Source organism: Pezoporus flaviventris, unplaced genomic scaffold (genome assembly GCF_033815535.1).
Source record: "Pezoporus flaviventris isolate CSIRO_AGI_PZ_B2104156 unplaced genomic scaffold, CSIRO_AGI_Pfla_v1 ptg000029l, whole genome shotgun sequence".
NCBI classification, from domain to species: Eukaryota; Metazoa; Chordata; class Aves; order Psittaciformes; family Psittacidae; genus Pezoporus; species Pezoporus flaviventris.
In genome coordinates, this window is record NW_026892577.1 from 16,196,810 (window position 1) to 16,223,366 (window position 26,557).

Here is a 26,557-nt window from a genome sequence, read left to right on the forward strand (position 1 = left end):
TGCCTAAAACTCTACACTAAAAAAGAAAAAAAACAATAAGGATGATGACCTCATATGTACAGTGTTTATAATCAGCTGAAGAAAACAGCCATGTGACTGTGGTATTCCCAAATGTGATGGAGCTGTTTATCAGGAATAGCATTATCAGCATTAGTAGCAAGTGGTAGCTGCTAGCAGCTATTGTAATTTTTCCTCTTTTGTTTTAGCTCTGTGTTCCAAAAATGCTTAAAAACATACTAAGCAGAAGAGATTCAGCTTTTAGACAGAGGTGAGGATTTGAAGCTCTTGCTCCATGGTTACGGATATGTTTTTCTCAGAGTTCTTCAAAGGCTTTCAGGGCAAAGGTGGGTAGTGGGGAGCTGGTGACAGAATCTCTTTAGTTTTCCGACTGTCAAAACCTTCTAGGTGGTCATCTGCAAAGATTAATAAAGTTGTACATCATGAAATTTTGAATGAGAGGGGTATTGTCATACATCAAAAGCTGAAAAGGACCTTCATCGTAGGATCTGACACCTCAACCCCAACTTAGAGCAAAGGAGAGAGAAGAGGAAAAAGAAGTTCCTGGAGCGGGAGAGAAAAGAAAGTGCTTGGTATCCCAGCATAACAAACAGGCTAGGAAATGCCAGATACTCCAGCCTAACAGCTGTGCCAAATGGCAATAGAGAGCCCAGAGGAAATACAGTTTCCTCCATTTTTTTCTGAATGATTGACTAGGATACTTGACAGCCTGGCCTATCAGACTCAGGTGGGTGCTGGCTGGGAAGAGTATCAGGCAGGAGTGATCAGTGAGAGGATCAGAGGTTATGTTTGATGCATGAGGATGCAGAGCTCTACTCTCTGCTCTGTGGTTGCTGTGCACTTGCCTGGTTGGTATTGCACACAGTCTTGATCCACATTGGCTGAGGAACCACACCACCACCCTACCTTAAGCAGTATCATGGACATGTATCTTCTACTGCCTGTATTGCCTGAGATGCATTTGTATGTTGACGAAATGGGAGGTTTCCCTTGTTCCCAGGTAGACCCTCCTGCTTAGTACAGGCATGTGGCAAAAGAGTTTCTGTCCGTGTGCCTACTTTGTCCCTGTCCCTGCAAGAGACCTTCATGCACCTCCAGAGAAAGTCACCCCTTAGGGTGGTGTGGGTTTCTAAATTTCCTTCCCTCTTTTCTATTGCAGCAACACTGATGTTCACACTGTGGCGTCCCTCCTGAAGCTTTACCTTCGAGAGCTGCCAGAGCCTGTCATCCCCTTTGCCAAATATGAAGACTTTCTTTCTTGTGGACAGCTACTCTCAAAAGATGAGGGAGAGGTCAGTGATCCTTCTAATCTGCCTCCTTCTACCTCAAAGGTTGTTCCTCAGACTCAGCGTAGTACAGCTTTTTTCTCATCACTCTTCAGTCCTGATTTAAATCAGTGAAGTTCCTGGGAACCTTCCTCTGAGTTTTCCTGAAGCCATGAATTGGGCATTAGTATCACAGGCTCCTGCTTGAAGCAGGAGCTTTTTTGGAGTCAGTCTTGTAGCCTGGTGGTTTTCCTGAACAAATTCTGTAGAATAATTTGCAAGAGATGCATGGTGGGAGATCTGGGTTCCTTTCCAAGCCTCTGTGTTGACTCATTAACAAGCTGTATGAAGTCACTCCTTTTTTCTGCATTTTCAGTTTCATATATCAGAACAGCTTCCCAACGTTTTGGTGGATGAGGCGTTGATCAGTGCGATGGCCTTTGCCTTTTCTAGAGGAAAGGCACTACAAAAGCGCAACTTATGATATTATCCCAAAATAGGGGGAAATATGCTATGAATATTTTTCCAGAACCTTCTTCTGATGTTCCTCTCTTTGGTTTCCAGGCAAGGACAGGGACTGACAAAATCCCCTGAGTCTGTGGCAATCATGGAAATTTTGATTCAGTGCCTGGGAGGAGCAGGATAATTTACAATATGACTGATTGATCTGTTTCATCCATATTATTCCTCTTGTGGTGATGTCTGAGCTCTTTGTTGACTGCAAAGGCACGTTGGATCTGGTCTAATGCGGGTGGAACTGTGCCACCTTTTAAACCAGAAATTTAAAGAAGCTGTAAAGGTTGTTGTTAGTGTCAGCTAAAGAAGCAAAGGCCTGAGGGCTTGTAAGTTATAAGCTGCAGTCCACAGTTCTGTCCCTTTTCTGTGTGTGGCCTCAAAAGAGAACTCACATCTTTGTCTCTGGTGGGGATTGTAAAAGCTTCTTTACTGAGAGCCTGCGGTTCACCTTCAGTTCAAGTGGTGTAAGACTCTGGGGAGATTCAGTCCTTCTTGATGCCCATAGGAAGATGCTTGCTTGCATGCATCAAATGTATCATATCTGATAATGTCATTTTTTTATGGATATAAGGCAAGTTTGCTTCAATCTATACTCACATGGTGTATCCTGTAGCCAGCTCTGAGAAAGGAAATTTCTGTGTATGACACAGCATATTGCCACACATGGATATGCATTTGCATTCTGGACACAGCCACACCAGTGTGCCAGCGCACTAGTAGTGCTGTCTTAATGGGTACAGGTATGTGACTACTACCTCTCAAACTTGCTCCGTTTCTTCTTTATACTCAGGCAACTCTGCAGGGTGCTGTGTTACAGGCAGCACAATGGTTGATTTCACAAGAAACAGCAACGTTTCTAAGGCAGTAGAGCTGGTTGCATTTTGGTCTTAAGATGTGCAGACTAGGAAGTTTTGGATCCATTAAGCACTATTTCACAAGAATAGAGACACTGCCAAGTTGGGCAAATGTAATTGTACATCACTGCTCAGCTTATTAACTACACAGTTGCCTGAATTTGCCTGCACAGGCTGCAGCAGTTTGGGAAGCAGTATCTCTGTTGGTTTTGTGGGAGCAAGGCCAGACTCAAATGACTCCTGGTGCAATATTCTCTTTGGATTAGAAAGGCAATGTGGAGCACTAGATAGCCAAAATGAAAGCTTACAAGATACAGCATTGTTAATAGCACAAAGTTGACTGACCAGACTGCTGTAAACATAAGCATTTCTATTTATTTATTTTGTCAGGAAAATCTGGAACCTCAACAAGGGCTGTTTACCCTTTCAGAAAGAAAGGTGAGGTGCACACACCAAGGGTGGAGATGCAGTACGTGCACAGTAGCATGTGGAGCAGAATGTAGCACAAAGTATACCCAGCCTGTAGGGCCTGACTCGCCTACGACATGGAAAATCCCACTGCTCAAAAATGTAGTCTCACTGAAACCATAATGCTTTAGCATGAAATGATAAGCAGGAAATTTCAAAATAAAATGCTTCATTTTGAAAAAGTATTTGGATTTTTTGAGTGAGAGTTTTGGATTCAAAATGTCATTATATCTTTAGTTTTATACACCCACCCCCCAATAAAATCAGAATTATTGAAGGCAAAATAGCCGTTCAGATAAAATTTCTGGCACCTCATGCTGCTACATTGTGACCATAGATAGGAATTATTGTGATGTTAGCTCGGCCTAACCTCCATCTGAAGCAAAAAGTACTCCAGCACTGCCCTAAACTTTCAGTTTTTCATTCAGAATGCTGCTCATCTTCATTCTTCACCCAGCTCATCTCTGATGCTGGAATGCAAACAGAAATGTTAACAGAGACCTTTGGCTGTGCTGAGGCCTCCAGGTATCTGAGCAGGAGTGCAGTGTTTCTAAAGATTTGATTGTCATACCAACTGGTTTGGAGGAGGGATTGACAATGAAAAACAATTTTACAGTAAGAATGAATGAAAGATCTTCAAACCTCTCAAAACTCATTTGAGTCTGAGCTGACTTGATATAATAGCATTTTAACCTTCACTGCTGCCTGTATTCTGGTGGTGCACATAGCAGTTCAGTGGGCTAAGCACATGGCTTTGAATTTTTAAAGAGGGGCCTGAATTTGAGTGAACATCTGAAGTGTTGCTATCACAATTAGAAGCTCCTAATAGTTGCTGAGCTGTTACACACGTTACAAAACCCTTGGTTTTAGGATCACTCCTTGGAAAGCATGCATCTGTGGCAAATTACACGTGCAGCATTTTCAGCAGAGTTAATACTGCAAAATACCATGCTGAATTACAGAGCAGTGCCTCTGTTGCTTGCTAGGCTGCAGCCATAAGCATCATCGGTGCTATTTATTAATAATGGAGAAGATTTTAGCTTGCATTTTCCTTTTTCACTGGGCTCTTAATAGGCTCAGCCTTCTGCCATCTGTTGGTGGGTACAAACCTGTGGCAGACCTGATAAACGCTGCAGCTTTTCTTAACGTGGAAAGTGTTCGTACCTTGACGAATATGAAGATACTCCCTGTGTAATAGCACATTTGTGACAAAGCAACAATGATAAGTTTTTAGAACCTTTTTTTTTCCTGTTATGTAGCACCTTGTACCTTTAGGTCATGTTCTCAGCTGTTCGTAACTGCCTGCATTTTCTGTTCCAAAGCCCCGTCTTGCATCCAATGGAAAAATGGTATTTTAGAGCACTTGAGATACAGTGACAAACGTTTGAAATAAATTGGGTTACAAAGCAAAATTCAAGAGGAAATTAGGTCAGTTAGCTCACCTATTTATAGTTCAAACTTCTTACTTGAAAGCTGGATGACCTGAACAACAGACCTTAACATTCACAACAGTAGCAGCTGTCCTTGATTCAAGTTTTCAGAAATTTAGGTTGTCAAGGTGGCTGATCTTTTGTTGGTGTCTCCATTGTTGTCTTAGTTAAACCAGCGTCATTTTTAAGCTAAGGAATTAAAAAAGACTTACTGCTTTTAAGAATATTTTAGTTTCATTTTTTATTAGAGGACTTTTTGTTGTGTTGGGACATACAGGATAAAAAAGTGTATCTACATTTAGGGTATTAAGGGTAGAGGTGGTGCTTTCTGGATCTTTCTGACTTGTCTGGACCAGAGAAATTGGGAAGATCTTTCAAGAGGCTGGCCAACAGAATTCGCTCCCTACCAATCCTTAGAAACTGAGGAAAAAGCCCAGAAAGTCTCCAGGGCAACTGCAGCATTGACAGGAACAAGCAAATGATGCTTGGGATGTGGAAGGACAATAGCCTTCTGAGTCAGAGGTTTTCATTAGATGATTTCAGTAGCTTCAGGGTTTTAAGTCATTCCTCCAGCAGATGTCTCATCTTACATTTTAATGCAAAGACAGAATTCGTGTGAGGAAATGTGTCACAACTCAGAATGACTGCAAATGGAAGTAAGTTAATAAAAAGGAGGTAGTTGAATTGGAATGTTGTTTAGGTTTCTCAGAAAAAGCTCTCCTCTGCCTACTTAAGCATTGCTGCAATGTATTTGTGCTACACTCAATGCCTCAAAATTTCAAATAGGCCAGGTGCTGAAAAGGCACATTTGCTGGTACATTTATACCAATGCCAGTGAGCAATCTGTGAAAACTAGCAGGCCTCACTAATTCACTAATTGAAGGCTTCCACGTTAACCATTAAAGTTGACAGGATGATTTCCACTGATTTTGAGAACCAAATCAAGTTCTAGACATCAGTTCTGGACAATGCACTGGATGACACCTCTTTTAAAGCAGTCTCATTGTCTTATCTGTTGTTCCTGATTTTGAATCTGGAAAGAGGACTTTGTAATACTGAAGAAAAGTCACGTATGCTTTGCATCGTTTATGTTAATAGCTCTCCTTCTTGTTTTTCCTGTCCCTCAGGGTACCCAGGAACTGGTTAAACAAGTGAAGAATTTGCCCCAAGCCAACTACAACCTCCTCAAATACATATGCAAGTAAGTGAAGTTAATTAACACTTGGAAAAGTAAGTTTATGAGGCTCAGTCTTAGATGCAAATAATTTACTCTGAAAGTATGAATATTCAAACATCACTTTACATGTAAGTTACTGCTATAAAACATGTGGAGGTGAATGTGCAGCCTGCCTGAAGGAAGCTCTTGTTTTATCCAAGAACATCAACCAAGCAATTTGCTGTCACCCACAGCAAAGATACTAATATGTTATATTATTTATTTCAGAAGCACTTAGAGACCAGTAAAGAAAGGGATTTTTTCCAGGTACCACACACTTGGAAGATTTATGCCACAAGCTGTATAGCAGATGCAGTTATAATAGCCAGCCTGGCCTCAGCGCTGTTTTGGAAGGGGGGTTGGGAATAGCTTCCCCTTGGAGTACCATGGACTCTGCAGCCTTGTCTCTTCCCATCTCTGCTGATCTTCCATTTCTGCAAAGTGGGCTGGAATGTCTTTGGGAGCTGGAACTGACTGTTACCCTAGATACAGTGTAGTGAACTTTGTCATATTTTAGGTCTCTGTGGTAGTTAGACTCTTTATGAACAGTGGGATTTGCACATCTGCGGCAGACAGGCACAAATGCTGACATGAAGCCCATGAGTTATTCAAGAGATGTGAAGCCCTTCCCAAGTGTGCAGATAACATTTCTGAAATGTATTTTTGAATGCTTTATTAATTATTTTTGCTTTACTATAGAAGCACATAGTCCTTTGTTTTAACAACTGAGCACCTCAGAACATGGATAGCTGAAGCAGGGAAATATAATGATACATGTTTCTAAGTGAAGAACTGAGGAAAGGCAAGGCAAGTAGAATTTGCTTCTCAGTGAAGAAAACAGAGGATTCTTAGGTCCCAGCACAGCGTCCATCACAGGGCAAAGCTGCAGAATAAACAGGAGTGCCAAGAAACGCTACGCTGCCAGTAGAAGCATTCAGAAATTTGCCAAGTAGTGCAGAAAGACAAGGAAACTTTTTGCTTGCCAAAAAACCTCCAATCATCCAAAAATTATCAATAGATTAGGAAACAGAGTACAGCCAGAGTGAGAATACACTTTGGGGGCCGCTGAGTCCTATTTCCTGCTATTGTAGGTTTGCATGTCATATAGCCCTTTTTACAACTCGGCTAATTATGTACAAGCTATTAAGGTGTTTGTTACAGCCCTTCTTTTATTACAACTCCTATTGGGAGACTGTTCCAAATTACAAAACATTAACTGTTACAAACCTTCTGCTGATTTCCAGCTTATGCATTTAGATAGCCACTCTGTCTGGATTTCTTTGTGTGCTATCTTTGGCTTGCATAGACATTTTCTTGTGTTTGTTTGCCCAGAAGATGCACTCACAAGAAGCATTTGGGCTACCTCTTTATCTGTATTTTATTAGATTCAAGTCACAAAGCTCTTTCCACAGGCTTCTAGTTTGAGGATGAGCACATGACTGAAATGTCTTTTTACTTCTGTCATATCTGGAAGTGAAAACTGGCAGAAGTCAATTTGTGTGATTGGAGATTTCCCATAAAAATGTGAAAATCTGTCATTTCATACCCAGTAGGCTGATAAACTGGTACTTTTGACAGAAGCCATCTTGTCCTCTCTTGTTCATATACTAGGAGGGATCTGAGGTTATTACTGAGTATTAGTTGCATTAGTCCCTAGAAGCATTTCTGGTATCAAATTTCCATAAGCAGAGGACAAAACTGTTCCTCCTACAAAATGTCTACAGTCTGAGAAGTGACTTACTTATTATTTCTTTCCTTCTTTGATTTTCTGGGGGGGCTTTTCAAGGTTCCTTGATGAAGTTCAGGCTCACTCCAGCATTAACAAGATGAGTGTCCAGAACCTGGCTACAGTATTTGGACCAAATATATTACGGCCCAAAATGGAAGATCCAGTGACCATGATGGAAGGTAGGTAGTACTCTTACGAAATAACAGAACACCGGTGTTTTGGAGTTGTAAGAGTATGCTGGAATTCATACATTCATTGGTAGCTGTGTCACTTCACTGCACAGTCAGCAGCAAGTGAAGCACTCCCTTTCATCAGTGCCTGCGAGGGAATGTACAGGTTCACCTCTCTTATCCCACTCACTGCTGGCCTGGGAGTGTCTCTCCTCTTCACCACATGAAAATGCCTCTGCCCTTTTGTAAGTTATTACATGAAACTCTTTTTGAGCCCACTGCTAAAATGAAAGCTCAAATGTTCTTCAGAAGGAGGATGCTTAACTACCGAACTGCTGTCGTTTGGTGTAGATGCATTTTGGTGGTTAGACAGCTCCCTGTAAAGGATATCCAGTCCTCCATTCCTGAAAGAGGAACTGTAATTTTTGCTGTGCTACAGTGGCTATAACTAGGTGTCTTAGAAGTCTTCTCTTCTAAGCAGGCTGGGTATGGGTCAGAACTTCACAGAACCCAAGGAATCAGTTGAAAAACCACTGTTAATTTTGGATGTAAAAATATGAAGCTTGAAAATTATCTACCTCCATATGGTTCAGGAAATGCCCAGGCCATGATCTCTGGCTGGCTGGCACCTGAGCTGGGATACAGCCCCTCTCCCAGGTGGCACTGCAGCACAACTGTGGTGCAAGTTTTAGCAAAGTCTTTGCATCAAGTTTTGTGGGATCTTGGCAAGCCTGCTGGATGAATCCACCAATTCTTTTGCATTATGCACAGATGGAGATGCTGTGCCCAGGATGTCTGAACTCAGCCCTGGCACAGCTCCCTAGCTGTAGGGAGCAGCTCATACAGTGCTCTGCGTGATGGAAATCGTTCACAGAACACCAACATTATAGAATCATAGAATAGTCAGGGTTGGAAAGGACCTTTAGATCATCTAGTTCCAATCCCCCTGCCATGGGCAAGGACACCTCACACTAAACCATCTCACCCAAGGCTCTGTCCAACCTGACCTTGAACACTGCCAGGGATGGAGCATTCGCAACCTCCCTGGGCAACCCATTCCAGTGCCTCAACACCCTAATAGGAAAGAATTTCCTCCTTATATCCAATCTAAACTTCCCCTGTTTAAGTTTTTACCCGTTACCCCTTGTCCTGTCACTACAGTCCCTAATGAAGAGTCCATCCCCAGCATCCTTATAGCCCCCCTTCAGATGCATTAGTAGCAGCAATCTCCTTATCTCTGCACAAATGACCTCTGAAAGGTGGTGCAGATGTGTGCCCTCCAGACGGTAACTCATTATAAGGCAGCAGACCAAACTCAGAGCACAGCCTGATATACTGTAGTTGTTCAGGAACTCGAAGTTTGCTGCAGAGATGTGGGCCATATTATCAAGGGTAGATTTAAGATCTTCCACTTGAAGCAGGGAAGGTACAAACATGTGGGGAGGAGAAAAGGGGTGCCAGGGTACGTGCTCGGTTGTTTCGGATTAACAAAGGTGGGGATAGCTGAGACCTGTCTGTTGTGTGATGCTGTGACTTCCCCTAGTGGCCAGTTGGCCAACACTCCAGCGCTGATAAGACTTTCAGCCTTGGCCAACAAAATGCTTATGTTCTGTTGCTGCAGATGACAAGTTAAGGTTCATTCACCTCAGGTATTTCATTATGCCGTTCACCTGATGGCAGAGGTGCTGTGCTGTGTGTAGGTGCACAGCTGCCACAGATGCTGTGGCCTCATGGTCTCTCTTAATCATCAGATAAAAATACTGGAGAGACCTGACCTGGAATTCTGTATTATCACAGACCTGAACTGTAGAAAAATGAGGATCCAGTGGCTGGAATTTTAGTCTTGATCATTATACTCATAAGCAACAGTGATGGCAATGTTTTGGTTTATTGTTAGTTAAGAATAAAAATTGGTTAAATAGAAATAACAGAGAAGTGGAAAGACTCAGTAATTTTTTTTAGCTTAAGCGTAAGATGCATCTGTTAAACCAATTGGATACAAAAAAATACTGCTGACAGTTCTTAACAAAAAGCACTTCAATTGCGTTTGTTTTCAAATTTAAATCATGAATTTCAAATAGAAATATCTGAAGTGTGACGGCTAAATTGTTAGGAATCTTTTCTCTCCAGAGAGGTTTCTTTTCTTCCATGCATTCACAGACATAACATAGAAAATTGAGCTCAGTACCTCTTGCTGTCAGGCCAAAACCTTATTACTAAATTCAGGCTCTTATCTTGAACCCCTGAGGATGTTAGTCTTACTCTCTATTTTGGACAGTACTTAAAGACAGAACTACGTATTTGCCCTTAAAGGTTTTCCTCTTTTGTAGAAAATCCTTTGTATTAGGTTCAGGACATGATGTTCTGTGTTAGTTCATAATGGTCTACTCAACTACTGGAAAACAGTGACAACTCATTTCTCTGGATAGGTAATTGTAAGTACTTTCTGTACTTGCTGTACACTTTCCGCAAGTGCATGGATCATACAGATGTCATACTTTCTGTAAGTTTCTCTATACACTGAGCGCAGCAGAAGCCCTGAACTGAAAGTTCTGGTTCTTCAATAAACATTATGACTGGGCCTGTTAAGACTGTAAAACTGGATGCAAAGGTAGCTCTGTAAACGTACTGGTTTTGCAGGTTGGACGGATCAGTGCTCTATCCCAGAAGTTAGTGTGTGCAGGCCTGGAAAGCATATCTGCCCAGGGATACACTGTCCTGCATAGATTCAAACACTGATTTGGATATAGCTCTGTACCCCTGCCTTGGTGTGCTACAGGCATGCCCTGTTTTCCAGGTGTCCTCCTCATCTGTCATCCTCAAAGGTGTCATTAAATAGGCCAACTTATTAATCATTGCTAGTGATCATTTGTACTCTGCTATATTCATGAGCTGGGCTGACACCTGCATCCTTCACAGTCCCCATTTCTAGCAAAGGGAACAATTCCTATCTTCTGCAGTCCTGTACAGAAAGGTCTAGAGCAGATGTTTGTGCAGACCCATTGCAGTGCATATTGGCTACAGGCCTGCCTCATGAGGACCTTACAGGGCATCTCACAGACAGAGGTGTCTGAGGTCTTCCATGTCTCATCAAACGCTTGCCTCTGTTTTCTCCACACAGGCACCTCACTGGTTCAGCACCTGATGACAGTGCTGATAAGTGAACAGGGGCGAATCTTTGCTGTTCCTCAGGCTGATGTGCCAGGAAGCCAGCTGGAAATCAGACCTGTGCGCCAGCGCAGTACTGTGGAGTGGATCTCTGAGGAGGATGGGGAGGACAACAGGTCGGAGAACAACATTCCCAGCCCTGCTGATTCGCCTTCTAGCAATGCTGTAGTACTAGAGACCACTCCTGGGTGTGCAGTGAAAATCACTCCTTCGGAGCACAGTAGCAAATTGACTCAGCCTGCCACCAGCCCCAGCAAAAGAGTGCAGACACTGCCTCCATGGAAATACTCCTTCCGCCAGCAGGGAGCACGGTCTGTGAGTCCAAAGCTGGGCAGCTCGTCCTTAGATATCCCCAACCTCTCCTCCAGTGGGAACTGGTTGATGAATGGACTGTACTCTCTCCGAGGCCACCGCCGGACAGCCTCTGGGGAACGAGTTAAAGACTCTTGTTCTTCCCAGAGACTCTCTACTTATGACAATGTCCCTTCGTCCAGCCTCTCCCTTAGCACACACAGTATGGCCAGCACCACGTGGTCTACATCATCGTGTGAGATCTCTGTGATGGACTCGGTCAGCAGCTGCGCAGCCTGCCGGGCCAGTGACTCTTCTGCTTTAAGCTCTCTCAAAACTGAGTGGATAACTCAGGACTCACTGTCTCAAAGTGAGGTCAAGACTGCAGATCTGGAGAACAGCTTTGACAGGTTTCAAGCATGCAGCAGCAGCAGCAGCGAACACAGCAACCCAGCTGCAGCTTCCAGAGACACTGTCCAATGCTCTAGGGCCTTACAGAGCTTGGTCGCGGAGCTAAAGACAGAGCTGACCAAACAGAGGACTGAGTATGAGACTAGTATCAAAAGGTAATGTCATCTGCAGGGGGGACAGTTGTCTGTCAGCATTACCCCTGTTGGAACATGGGTGGGGGATACCAAGTGTATCAGGTTCTCAGACCTGGAGTTTGGGTTTGGGAGATAGCAGATGTGGTTCTGCTCTTTCCTCACTGCTCTCTGAATGCAACTTCCCTCCCTCTGATCTGAGAGGATCAAAAAAAATGGGATTTCCATCAAACAGGGAATTCCAGTATTTCACATTCTGTGTTTCCACTGGAAACTAGAACTGCACAGGTAACACCAAAATCTGCTCTTAGCTAGTGTCCTTGGAGAAACAGCAAAGCAAACAGCTTGGAGGGATTGGGACCCAGGGTGGCCAGGCCTTAACAAGGAAATCTGTTAGTCTGCAGGTGCCAAGAGGGCACCAACTGAGGGTTTCTCGCTGCTTTTCCCAATGGAAATACCCTTCAGGAAACTGATCTTGGCTCTTCTGTGTTTTGGTGGGGGTTTGGTGGTGGTGGTGTTGGGATTGCATCTCAGCTACAACTTTTTTTTAGAAGCCCTTTTGTGTTGAACTTCTAGAAATCTCACTTTTGACTTTCGATGTACTTGTGGTGGTCCTTTGCTCATAAGGCCACACGCTGACTCAAAATAGCAGCAAGGTGCTGCCTATACAGCAGATATGTGAACTGTGTAGTTCTTAGGCCACTCTGATGCTTATTTGCACAACTGCAACTGATGGTGCTGTATTGCAGATCTGTGCTCAGAAAAATTCTTTCCATTTTCCAGGAGAGGCTGTAGGAAGTAGAAAGTATTGATAACAAGGAAGTCATATTTATTCATGTGAGTTAGTGTATTAGTTGTTTTGTGTATTAGTGTATTAGTTACTGTATTGTATTAAGTGCTTTATAGAATGACTTTCAGGGAACTATGCACATGAAATATTGTTGCTTAAAGGAATTAGATATGTTTTAATATACAGCCATATGCAAAATTGCACACCATGTTAAAATACAGAATAACCATCATTGACCTGTGCTCTGCAGCACACATACCTGGCACGGAAGAAAGGTTGTAGTCTTTTTTGTGTGTGTTAAGGTGTTAATTATTAAAACTGATAGCGTTTATATGACTCAATTTCCAATCAGTCTCCCAAACATGGTACCAAAAGCACATATGACTATTTGCAGGGATTGCATAGCACAGCTTTAGGCTACATTTGTTGCCTCATTTTTTTTTGTTGCTGTTGTTGAAGTATTTTCTCAAAAATGTATTTGAACTATGATCTCTTCCAGTGGGACAGCACTTAGAATAGGAATTTCACTTGTTATTTTCCTTCTTTATTTTATGATTTCCTATGGTTGTGGTTTGTCAGACTGCAGCTTTTCTGCATTGTACCCCCTTGGTATGTGAAGATGGAAGGAGAATCAAACCATGTAGCAGTTTGGTTCCCATCTAACATCATAGAGTGGGAGAACCCACCTTGTTGTATTCCAGGTAGAAGAGCCACTGAGAACACCACCAGTTGCTAGTATGGTGTGTTGGAAAATGTCTGTGAATGAGGATAGTAGTTCATGGCTTAATTGTTGTTGGTTTGTTGTTTTTTTTTTTTAATGCCCTAGTGATGCAGAATGGGAGGGAAATGAGGGTATGGACTTGCATTTAATTCTGTAGAGCTGCTCTGGCAGGCCTGGTTGCAGGGATAGAATACTATACACGAGACAAGGCTGCAAAACTTGGAAATGTTTATCTGCACATATTTACCTGCTGCCTGGGTGGAGGGGGAGAGATGGCTTTATACCTCTTACCAGTGAAACCATTCCAAAAGGGGCCTTCTGTTCTTGACATCGGGAATGTTCAGGAAGAGCTGTTTTTTGTTCCAGCTGTTGAGCAGTTTCAGCTGCTTCAGCTCTAACACCTGCCTTCCCCTCCAGCTGTGCATGGACAGGCAGTACTGGGGCTGGAGGGGAGGACTGTAAACTGGCCAGGTCTCGCAGGGCAAAGTAGCTAAGAGAAAAGTGCCTAATGAACTAATAGTTTCATAAAACCAAGCAAGATGCAATCACTGGCTTTTCGTATTAAACAGAACGACTCCAGCTGTTCAGGACTTACAGCCTGAAGGATCCTGCTGTCAAGCCTAAGAATTTCATGCCAAGTTTTTCAGCTCTCAAAAATTTTGCAATGTTTTTACAACATGTGCAGCAATTTACATGTGCAAAAATATGCTCCTCTTGAGACTGCATGAAAGTCTGCTTCTGTGGAAATACAGGAGCTAACTAGCAAAGAAGGGAGGCAATTTAGCAGGAAAACTTTGGGCTGCCTCACTAGCTTTATTTTATTGAAGATAATTTAGTCCCCAAAAGTAATAATTAGTTCCTTTACAATTGTACGTGTGCTTGTGTGGTTTGCAGAACTCTTGTGTGTGTAGCAGGGCATATTTTAATGAAGGAATATGAGCTTTTCGTTGGCACATACATAAGTGGAGGGAAAGCAGAGTCAGTACCTGCCTGGGGCAGAGGAAAGGAGCCCTTGCTGATGGAAAAGCTGTTATTTATCATCATCAACTGCCCATTTTCTTTCCCTTAGTCAGAGGGAGGCATGTTTTATGGCCTTCCTGTAACCAGCCTGTTCAAGAGTATTTCTCCCTCAAGGTTATTATAATTATCAGGCATTCTCTGCTGAGTTTCAGTAACTCATGTTTACCACCTGGGACTCTTAAGCAACTGGAAGTATCTTGCAGAGGAGTACAATGTTGCATATGGAGAAATGCAGTTAAGTACTGGGTATCCATATAGCAATTCTCAGGATCAGGATTAAAACAGAGGTTAGATTATTTTGGAATAATATGTGAATTCAGCTGGAGGAGTTAATACATCTCCTTAGACATTATCTGTTGGCCAAAAGTAAGCATTGTTTTGCAAGACTTGAGCATATTTTCTCAAGATACAAACAGAGGAGGCTCCAGCTTTCAAGGAGTCTCTGCCCTTCAACTCAACATTAATGAAATGACAATTAGTGCCCTCCTTTAAAACTTCCTCTTAGAATATTTTAGCTCTAAGTGGAACAAGCTCACATTATAGCTATCATCAGCACTATTTATCCAGCCACTTAAAAAAAAAACCAACACTTTTTTTCCTCTCCTCTCTCTCTTTTGGTTTTAAGAATTGAAGAAACAAGCGCAGACCTGAGGAAACAAGTGGTTAGCTTAGAAGAAGAACTGGACCAAGAACGAAAGAAATACACGATGCTGGAGATAAAATTGAGGAATTCTGAACGTGCTCGTGAAGATGCTGAGAAGAGAAATCACCTGCTGCAGAAGGAAATGGAAGAGTTCTTTTCAACATTAGGATGTTTAACTGTTGGGAGTCAAAGTTCTAAAGACTCCAAGTAGAACAAGCTGATGTACAGCATAGAAAATTCTATTTCTGGCAAAACCAGTAAAAATGCACATTTTGTTCTGGTATACTCATGCATCATGAGTAATTTTACAGTGATTGTGCTCTCAGTGACACTTGCTCTGTTGTCTTTACATGTCCTGTAGTATTTGGGTCAGATGGGAAAGACTGCTAAATGTAAAGCTTGAAAGTGTAGGTGCCAGACTGTCAAGAGAGTGGGCATCCTTTTTATCCCCAAATCAAAAGATGCTGTTCTCCATAGCTGTAATGTTGCCATTTTCTTATTTACTGCACCTTTTACTGGCTCAGCAGAAAGTCCTGCAACATGGGAGGGGTGGCCAGAATTGAAGGACAGGCTGAGCCTGAAGCTGCAAGCCTCCTACATTTGCGCTTGCGAAGATGGCAGTCCCAGTATCTTACCACATTCAGTGTGGTTTAACATGCTGATTTAATGAGTTTCCTTTTCCCCCTGCTCCCTGCATAAAGTTTGTTCAAGTTTGTTTTCACATTATCTTCATAAAATGATGCCACTTTAAGGAGAACAAAGTCTACAAAGGAGGTGAAGATACCAAAATCTTGGTAATTTACTAAAATTGTTCCTTACCAGCAAACAGTTCCAGTGTTTCATAAAAATGCAACTTATTAAAGGGTATGTATGTGATTAATAATCAGATTGGCCACATAAACTCAATGGAACTTTAAATATGCACATTTTGCCCTAGGTATCTGGGGGGTTTTGAGCCAAAAATAGAGCAGTATTAGCTGCAAGAGGATCTCATGAGCTGATACGTACTGATCAGATACAGAGGTATATTCTTACAGACAGAGAAGATTCTTAGCATCAAAACACTTCCAATTGCTGAGGGGATTTTTACCTGTAAAACTTTAATAGCAAAAACCTATGATAAGATAAATTAGTACAATGGGGGGGGGGGGGGGGGGAGGGGGGGAGGGAGGGGGTAAAAGGTGAAGGGTGGAGATCTTTAACCTTCCTAGGCCAATTTACACTTACCAGCCTTGTGACATTTTCATTACACCAGTTGGTATTTTGGTTCTTAGTTCACGGGGAGATGAGGGCACAGGAGGAGTTCAGCAAACCACCCAGCAGCCCAAGTTCATCACTCCCACTGCAGAAAAATCATTAGAATGGAGTTGCAATTTCCAGTAACTAGCAGCCAGGGCTGACCTTCAAGGGTCTCCTTTGGGAAGTTCTGCCCAACATTTGTAGCATCCTGAGCCACGTGGAACCTGCACACAGAAAATTGTTCCACCAGATTCAGCTTGAACGCTGTTTGCCAGGCAACGCTCACAGCACTGTTCCTTCTTTCTTGGCACCTATCTTTGACAGCTGAGGCAGCTTGGGAGGCTCAGAGGAGAAAGATTTTTAAAGGAAAAGTGCCATGACAACACAAACTGGCTGAAGGGAAAGTATAGATTGGAGTGAAGGTGCTCACTTTATTCAAGTATTTTCAAAAAATTATCTGAATCTGTATTTTGTTATTATAGAAGAATATAACTCATAGGTCTGGAAATAACCTTAGAATGGCCTTTTTGACCTACCAGCAGATAGCACACCTTTCAGTATTCACTTTCTTTTCATCTCACAGATATCCAAATCTTTCAGTATTTAAACATTAAGAAGTTTACTTGTTTCTACCTCACTGTAACGCTTCTCTTCCTACAGAAATCTGATTCATTTAAAGCAAGCAAACCCAAACATTTTAACCAGGAAAGATTAGGTTAAGACAAGTCAAGGAAGTTGATAAAGTAAGCTGTAGGGATAGGTTAATTCAGATATTTCACAACATTTTCCCTTCCCAAAATATCCAGCTGTGTTGGATTCCTTACAGCCCCAGGCATGAGGCAGCCTGGTCGGTACCTGGCTGCTGTGCCGAGGCAGCCCTGCCACCTGCAGGCAGCAGTATCACCCTCACCTTTCTTATGCACCACCCCTCTGCCTTTTATTATTACTTATAGTCACAACTGATCCTGCAAGGAACCTGGTGGCTTGTTTAAAACAGCAGCATTAAGATGAATAATGTGAGAAGCCACTGTTGTAACAATGATTCTGACCTGGAAGAGCACAGTGGATTAGGTGGCATTAAGTCATCACAAAATAAACCTTAATATTAGAGAGTAGCCTAAACTGGGTTGTAAGTAATTCTCCTCAATTAGAACATCTGTAAAAAGAAAGTTCCTATGTAGGCATTCAAATCCAGGTTATTTAATGCCTTTTCTTATTCCTACCCCCCACATGGGTACCTTTCACTATATCCATCCCACATCCCTAAGATGACTTACATACAGGAAATGCAGTATTATCAAGTGCAGACTACTACTCCCTTTACTTCAGGCATGCTACAAATTTAAAAACAAAGCTATGCTGACTAGAAGCCTAAAAAACAAATGTGCAAGACAGGCATTAAACAGGTTTGCTGGCTAAGTAAGTCTCAGAGAAATCAAATGAAGCTGCAATTCTAGATATTCTTTAAGTATTTAAACTTATGTAACCATTACATATAGCAGAACTGGGGAACAAGCCCACCTATCCTAGAGCTGCAACTTCAGATTAGCCTCATATGTCAGTTGTGTAGCACTACATAATATTAATCTGCATCCAGGATAAAATCCAGTATTACAAACAAAACTGTATCCACTAAACTGATTAATGGAACTAACCATTTCCCTATTACTGTGCTCCAGCAACATCTGTTCCTCTTGTTCATGAGGAATACATTTCAGGCTCTTTTAAAGATGAGCCACTGCAGTAAATAAAGCCTGCAAGAAGTTACAACTACCCAGTTCATGCTAAGAAACACACCACGGTAGGATGCAAACTCTAAAGCACGGGAACAGGGGCATAACACTCATTTACCATCATGGACAATTATGCAAAAAATGGAACGCACTTGTGCTGTTGTTCAACCTCATGAATGCTATGTCCTTTATTTGAAGGAGGCAATATACTCTTTCCTAGCTTTAACTCCCATTTCTGTGCCCTCTGCCACTTCATTTGCCAACTTCATGGATCTTTACAAGCATTTATAATATACAGGTTTGGTAGTATTAATAAGACATGACAAAAGGTTTTACCTGTGTGATCTTCCAAGCCTGGAATATCCTTTCCACTACTATGAAAGCAAAAAAAAGCATAAAATTCTTTCAGTGATAGGAACCCAACACAAACATACACTGAAAAAAGAAAAAAATAGGCAACAACAAAACAAAGCTAAACAGTTACAGAATAGCAAAAACCTTCTGTAAATCTCCATAGCATTTCTAATATGAAAAGGAAAATTAATAATGATAGCTTACTGAATTATCTACATTCACTAGCAAGTTCCACACAAGCCAGCAGCACAATGGAGTGGTTTAGTTCTTGGCCTAAGTCATGCACAGGCAAATCTCTTGGCAGAGCTAAACTGTTGCAGGCCTTGCTCTGTATTAATATATGTTTACTCAGAATCAGCTACACTTCATGCTAACATATGCTAATAAAAAAGGGCATTTCTGAACCTCACTGCATTCCTGGAAAAGTACCTCACAAACAGCTTGTCCAGAGAAACAAAGCAGGCTGCAATACTCTTTCCATTACAGAGGTACACAAAAGACAACTGAAGAATATGCAGACCAACACAGCTCAAAGGCAGCATGAGTCTTTGTTTAAACAAATGGAGAGACCCTGCTGGAAATGAAGGCAATGAAAGGCATTATGTTAGGATTTAGCCCCATGGTAGAGGTGCCAGTGCAGGAAGTGGTCCTGGCACCCAAGTTAGGTCTCCAGTAAGAGCTCTTCAAAAGGCACATCCTTCAGGCTGCTCCGAGATGAAGTTTTGAGAAAGATTTTTCCCGAGGGTGCAAGGACTGGGCCCGCCTTTCCTACACTTCACAGCCAGTGGCTTACCTTGTTCTGAAACACAGGATCACAGCAGCTCCATTTCCAAGAAAGAAGATGGCTACAGTTGACAGCAATGAAGTAAGACTGGATTCCCAGTGGTCACAAACATGCCTGGTATTAAGTCTGTGGCACATCCAAAGCACATGACAATAGGGAAATGGAAGAAACATGTCACTGTGCCCATGAGTGAGCTCACATACAAGACAGGAACTTAAGTACCATTTAAAACAGATGAATTCTCAGGAAAGACTGATGCTAATAAGTCTCCAACTGCAGCCATATTATGAAAGCCACTCCAGCCTAGCAATGAAGAAACACTAGATGCATAGTGGTCAGACTTCTTTTTTTTTCCCTTTTTTATTTAAAATATCATTATAACCAATTGACATACTAGATAACAATGTATACATTCCAGTGGTGCACACATAATGACCTATGGCATGAATGAGTAAAAAAACCACAATGTTCTCAGTAATGCCCCACCAAGAGCTTATTTGGAGGGAATAAAGGAAAAGCAGGAGAAGATATCAAATGTGGGAAGAAAAAAAAAAGTACAGTTTTCCTCAGCATTTTTAATGGTGTATCTTCCCCTTCATATTTCTTGGGACAAAATAAAATTAAGAATATACTTCAAAAGGGGCAGAAGGAATGATCACAATAATTAGGGTTTTTTTCTCAACTTTAGTAATAAAAGTTAAAGAACTCTCAAAAATAGACTAGATATTGGGCCTACAAAAGTAATTCATCTGTATGCAAAGCTTACCAAGAATTAGTCCTCTTGTAAAATGTAAAGGATGAGCTGACATTACTAGTAAGCTATTTTTACCTACAAAACCAGACTACAATAATAAAATCACCAATTTACAGCTAACACAATATTCTAGATATACATTACTGTACACAAGCTATATATTACACATGACCAACCTATGTGAAATCTATAAGAAACATACTTACTGATATTGTCTCAACATTGGCCAGTAGGTTTACTTTTCTAAAGGAAGTGTATTTTTCTATTCACATTCAGTGTAGTTCCAATAGCATGGGTTAGCTTTGCTTACTTAAGAAACATAGAAAGTTTGTGTGAGGTAGTTCAAGAAAACCTAGCTTAAATTTTTAACTGCAGAAGTAGAAACACAATGATGTGATCTGATTCATGACACGTTTCTGTAATGCAGAGATATATAAAGAGGAGAAGGGAGTGAAAGAGTTCACTTAAAATACCACTCTTATCCAGTGCCCTTAACTAAGACTAAATTAAATGAAAATTTGGGTAGGCAGCAGAGTCTTATCACATTTCTTCATTAAAACCCTCATTCTAATCCTAAAAAATGCAGACAATTCTGCCTCAGCTCCAGTCCTCAACCTAAGAATCTGCCTAAGCTCCAGTCCTCAATGTAAGAATCAAAACATTGACAGAAAAATAAATTGTAACAGCATGGACAAGCTGCTGTCAACAGCAAATAAAAGCATATCTAGAAACAGTAATTCACTTCCTTCAGCAACTGGAAACAGTAAGACCAAGTGTAAGGTGAACCACCTTCTCTTGACCCTTTCCCCTCTAATCTTAATTGGGAAACAGTTAATGTCATACACTTTGGATCCCTGGCTAGATAGGAACCATCCTCCTGTACAAGCTTTTAGATCATGTTCCTTTACGCAGCGTTCAGATGAATGCCATATACTCTAAAGCAGGGCATTATACTCATGCAAAAGCCTGTCAAGGTGCTTAATTCTTGCTCTCTAACCAAACAGCCTGTGTTCAGAGAAGCAATTCTCTGTAAAAACAACCCATATCAGTAACACCATGCTCACTCAGACACAGAGGCAGCAGAGGGTGCCAGTGCCACAACTGCCTGGAATAGAGCTCACCCCATCTGAGTTACTAGCTGGGCCTAAATCACACCACCTCCTTGAACTCACACCTGCAGGTTGGCAGAGGGTGACTCGCAGATAACAATTGATGCTAATACTATCTTTGTATCTAGCTGAATTCCTATCCAGAATGGTACTACTGCATATAGCGTAGTCAGCTTCTTCAAAACTAAAAATGCAAGCTACGCAGTACCCACACAAGGAAAAGTGCCACATCTGCTCAGCTCAGCAGGCTAAATACAGCAGAGGTGACCTGGGCGGTCAAGTTGGCTTTGAGGCTGTTCAGCTCACAGGTACAGCTCTAGCAGTCCAGCTTCTCACACACATGAGCACACTTACTTCTAATAAGAAGAGAGGAGCTATTTTATCCTTGATGCCTTCCACAGTTCTGACCAGAGAATGTGGAAATTAATCGAGTCACTGTTGTCCAACTTTTAACCTCACCTGACATAAGAAATCAGACAGCTCACTGTAATTCCATCCCTACCAATTCCCAGTGAACTGGAACAGCCCTAGAAGAGCAAAGTTGCACGCACTTTAAGTGAAGCCTGCTGTCATGAGAATATTTTGGAATTATAGACTAAAATAAAGCTTAATAATACTTTAAGAATAAAATTGTACAGTGTATTAGATAGTATACAATCTAACATCATAACTAGACAAAGGCAGCTGAACTCCAGCTGCCCATTTGTTTGCTATCAGTGGCAGTGTGCAACTATTTCTGAAATAATTTTATATTGCAATAAATATAAAGGAAAGTTAAAACTAGCATGTTGTTGTGATAATTTGGTTACTGAATCTGAATTTACCATCACTTTGATCTGCCTAAAATTCAGGCAACAGACTGGAAAAGAAAAGCAACACTGCTCTGCAGATGGTGCCAAAAGTGAACTATACATTTCCACAGGCAAAGCTCTGACCTTACTGAAATAATCCCTTTAAGCATAGTTCACTCAAACTGCAATGGGTTGCTGTGGGCAAACCCACCCACTCATAAGCCCAAAACATTCTATGATTAACCCTACCTTGAAAGAAGAAAAACTCAATTCTCCTTAAGAGCTCATGAACTCAGTGAAGTTTTAAAACACAGCACACTGTGGTAAAACCCAGGAACTTAATTTTTAAAGCTATTTTTCTTTGGGACACTGGAAAGGAATAGCAAAAATTATTAATTATTTCAAAGCTTCAAAATACTTCAATCACCGCTGCAATCTGGAGGGGTCCAAAATAAATTTACATAGCAGTTATATTTACCAAATTCTGTTCTTAACAGCATTTACAGGCATCAGAAGTTGATTTTGTCAGTCTTGACTTCATTACGTTGGGCTGATGAGAATATTATTTGACCCTATGTAACAATGGAGTACTGTTGTATGACCAAAATTCGGCTTAATTCACAGCTTAAACTTCGATTAAAAAAACCTCTACAAAATAGACTGTTCTGTCGTCTCTGTTGAACTTGAGCAGATTTTCTATGTTTCAGTGCTAGATGAATCCAAACATGTCCTGCCTCTTCTGAGGTAATATACAGTTTGGCAGGATCCTTTAAAAATAATTGCCTTAAAAAATATGGTTTAGAAAGGCAATATTGAAGTATCAGATACAAGTGAGGAAAGCAAAATTACATGCACACAGCACTTACCAGTAGTCTAGCCAGGCCAGGAAAACAGAATTTAAGCCATCTTTGAGACATTACCATTTCTTGTAACCCTGCATGTTTTCTAAGATGACGTATTAGATATTGGAAGCATTACTATCACTCCTATTTCTTCTGAAACTTACTGCAAAGATGATTTTTCCTCTTTCAATTACAACTTCAAAAACATACCTATTTAACCCAACAAGCAGAAGGAACCACACTGAAGAACATCTGTCATTCCTGGATGACCTCTGTAGCCAGTTACACTATTTGCTTATGCTCTGCGCCTGGCAAGACTTCGGTATTCTTTTATGCTCACTTTTGTGAGCATTACTAATTTAAATTCTTCTTCACATTCTAATTCACTACACAAAATATGCATCTACACAAGGCAATCAATTGTACAGCCTAGCTTCACTAAAAAAAAAAAATCTGCATTTTCCAAAGGAATAAATTCTGAACGATTGTTAAACTCAAACTTAAGTCAGTTACACATAAATCATTCTGCAAATATAAAATGTAAACAGTTAAAATACTTCTGTGAAGAGCAGCACCATTTTACATGACTATTTAGTAACTGTTCTATACATTTCAATATATCTTTTGTTTAAAAAGTGTATTGAAACCTGGAGCATCAGTGCTGTAAACTACTGAATATTTATGACTTAAAATGAACCATTATTAAGATTTCTGCTACACTGGTCTCATGGTGAAATGAAGAAGATAAATAATAATTTATACAGCACTACTTCTCCCTCCTTTGGATGGCATATATTGCTCACTTAATGCATTAGCTACAGAAATCCTGAGGTTCTCCTATGGTTTTTAGCAATCAGTTACTTTTGGTGGAGAAAGAACAGCTGACATTTTGCCCCACTGCATTTGTGTCATTCCCTCTTTTACCCAAAAAGCACTTGCCTTCGTAGACAAAACTAGCAAGAAATAAAACTCCCAAGAATCACATATTACATGAAAGTATAGCTACAGCATATACGTTTTCTCTCTTGGCAGTCTAGACATCCTGGATACACTTCATTTTGTGTGTACAAAAACAGGCTACAAGCTAGAAGTAAACAGTTTATTGGCATTGCAATGTATTATTCATGAAGTATCCTTGTGTTTTATGGCAATCACAAGATTTGGCATGCCACAACTCTGCAGAAAATATCACATTACTTTGTTAAGCTAGATATTTCTGCAGCTTTGAAGATATGCTTTGCTTCCTTAAGTTCATAAAACTGTTCAGATGCGATTACTCTGCCAAGGATTGTATACTGTTTCTCTAAAAAAAATTCACTAATTGTTGCTTTTGCTGAAGTATTACAGGCAAGTGGCCAAAATAAAAGAGGATTTTGTTCACTGCCAGCACCAGAGTAGCATGCCCAAACTACAGCTGGCTGCACTGAATTCCCTCCCCCTTCACCTGGACATGAACATATGACCAAGCATAAAACTTTGAAGGATATCATGAACAAAACATCTGGAATAAATTCTAATTAAAAAATTGAAAACCTATAAAATCTTAAATAATTCATTATATGGTAATGACCACAACATTAATATGTGCTTTGATAAAACAAATCTTACAAATTCAGTAAAAAAACATCAGCAGCATAATAATAAAGCAAATATGCAGATTTTAAAACCACAATAAAAATTATCAGGTTTAATATTTTACAGTTAATTACAGCAAAAAAGTGGCTGCTTTTAACACAACTTACAGTTTAAAATTACAGCACTTTATGATGAATTCTACGATTATTTTTGAAAAAACACTCAAAAATACCACCAAATTTTAAAGGTGCCCTATTAATGACTAAAAGGACCCCCCTCCCACCCCCCAAAAGACCAAGTAGTCATCTACAGCAACCCAGAGGTCCAGCTGAGGTTTCTAGACTGCTGTCTGTATCAGAGGCCAATGTTGGATCTGTTGACATTGAAGACACATCATTGACAGATGACGATGAAGATGGATGTTGAGAGCCATTGATCATTGCTGCACCTGTGCTATGAGAAACAAAACAGCAAATCAGTTGCAGATACAGTTGCATGGTTCAGTACTTGCATTAGTCTGTTTCTTCCTAATAGTTATGACTTTCCCCTGTTTTGGCAAGTTTGAAGAATTGTTTCAATCTATTGTCAAAGTAAATAAAACCCACAAGTCTTTAATACAGGCCTTAATGAATGGTACGTCACGAACCACAGAACTCACATGGCACGATACCTGTCAAATCACAGTAAATGCTGATGGCTGAAGGTTAAAAATCACAGATAGTCCTGCATAAATCACAGAAAGGCCATACTGCATAAAGGCAGAAATGAGATGCCCTACAAAATGTTGAGATGCAAAGCTAGAATATATCTACATATTTTATTAAAGAAAGAAGGGGCCTGTTTTTTTTCCCCATCAGATCCTCCCCTTCAGGCTGGGTAATAGCTGGTGTCCAGCCAGACTGCATAGATTCAATCTCAGATACACAGAGTCTGGACTTCAGTGAACTCTGAGCGCACTCCACTACAGCTGTCCAACTTTTACCATCATTTTTCAGCAGTGCATGAGTCCTATCAATGGCCAGTTAAAGGGCACATTTTGCTCCAAAATTCAGCAACAGTTTCTGAAAGTGCTCTGTAATTTTCCCACCTAGAAATCACATCTACTGCTACGTCTACTCAGTAGATGAAAATAGTGGTTATATCTTTATCTGAAACCACACCAGTTACACATTACACATCAAACCATCTTATGGCAATAGAGCACTACTACCTACCAAGATGTTTCTTGAGGACTGAAATGAATGAAGCATCAGTTACACAGGGACAATAATAGAGGAATTTAATAGATTAACAAAAGAGGTGTCAACCCCATACATTTAATTCAAATATGCAGTATCTCAAAAAGAATTTAAGGGATTACTGGTAATTTAAGAGCCATATGTTTGAGTTCAGTTACTCCCAAATATCTTGAACAGCTTTACTCCCTCCTGACCTACACCTCAATGTAGCTTTGTACTATTCTTTTATTGTAACCAACCTAAAGGGGCTGGTTGTCCACGTATAACCCCATTCTTGGTTCTCTCCTCCAGGTCCATGACTTCCTTGTATATCAACTCTGAAAGTGCAGAGAAACGAAGGCAAAAAATGAATTTGCAAATCCAAGACTGGATTGATAATACATCTCCCATTAAAATGTACATGAATTTCATAGATTCAGTACTGTTCGGAATTAGGCTTGAACAACAGGCTGTAGACTACGTAACAACTGGCAAGTGATATAAAAATGTACAATTATTTTAAATTGGAGCTACAGCGGTCTGCCATTCTCAAGAACACACTGATACTGCTAAGACTCTTTTGTCCAGGCTGCTTCAGGACCTGAGGATAAATGGAGTCTTAATCACTCAGTTTTTATCAATGGATTCTTTGGTACAGATAAACTCTTCAGGAGGCTTCAAAGAAATAGGTAGAAACAAGCCCATACAACTCTGCCATCCTCCTGACATATATTTGCCACTAAATTTCTTCAGCAACAACATCTAAAGGTCCATATCACCACAAAATGCAATACAATACTGGCACATAACTAGCCACTCCAAATGAAAGCAACTTTATTTTCCAGCTACAGAAAATTCCTCATCCTTAAATAGTTTGGAAGTGCTTCTAACACATATCAATCATACACCCTGTGTACTGGCCAGAAGGTTTCGAGGCTAATGGCAGCTTATTACTCAGAAAATACTTCAGCTGTGAATCTACAGAAGTAACAATAGAAAAAAGGGACTAAACATGTTAAATGCAACTCATAACAGCTGACAGTCTGAATACTTCTGATCTGTCACTGCCAAACTAATGCAATGTACAAACAGTTTAGAAGAAAAAAGCATTTAAGAATTACAATTTCAAGGGCTGTGGGAGTCTCAAAAGTAAACTCCATATTGCTTGAAATAACTTCAGCACATCTGCCTCAAAAGGGAGATCACATTGCCCGGAAGGAGGAATTTCCACAGTTTTCCTTATCTCTGCCTTTATGATTAAAAGTTAGTTTCTAATAGAAAGCTACTTAAAAGTATGGTAGTAGTGTCCATTACAGCC

At 40.8% G+C, this 26,557-nt stretch overlaps 2 protein-coding genes across 13 annotated transcripts in view; one reads left to right on the forward strand and one right to left on the reverse strand.

Annotated features, from left to right (window-relative positions):
- Positions 1-15,317, forward strand: part of ARHGAP22 (Rho GTPase activating protein 22) — a 159,781-nt gene extending 144,464 nt beyond the window's left edge. For all 7 annotated transcript variants that reach the window (XM_061459251.1, XM_061459248.1, XM_061459250.1 and 4 more), the window contains 5 exons: positions 1,178-1,310; positions 5,679-5,752; positions 7,554-7,675; positions 10,788-11,691; positions 14,824-15,317. In XM_061459251.1, coding sequence (XP_061315235.1) covers positions 1,178-1,310; positions 5,679-5,752; positions 7,554-7,675; positions 10,788-11,691; positions 14,824-15,052 — 1,462 coding nt within the window. In that variant the 3' untranslated portion in view covers positions 15,053-15,317. The remainder of the gene's footprint in view (positions 1-1,177; positions 1,311-5,678; positions 5,753-7,553; positions 7,676-10,787; positions 11,692-14,823) is intronic.
- Positions 15,318-23,532: 8,215 nt separating this feature from the next.
- Positions 23,533-26,557, reverse strand: part of MAPK8 (mitogen-activated protein kinase 8) — a 53,007-nt gene continuing 49,982 nt past the window's right edge. For 5 of the 6 annotated variants that reach the window (XM_061459258.1, XM_061459259.1, XM_061459257.1 and 2 more), the window contains exons 11-12: positions 25,500-25,577; positions 23,533-24,470 (exon numbers count right to left, since the gene is read on the reverse strand). In XM_061459258.1, the coding sequence (XP_061315242.1) occupies positions 24,325-24,470; positions 25,500-25,577 (224 nt within the window). In that variant the 3' untranslated portion in view covers positions 23,533-24,324. Of the gene's footprint in view, positions 24,476-25,499; positions 25,578-26,557 lie in introns of all 6 variants that reach the window. The other variant, XM_061459261.1, reaches the window with a different exon arrangement.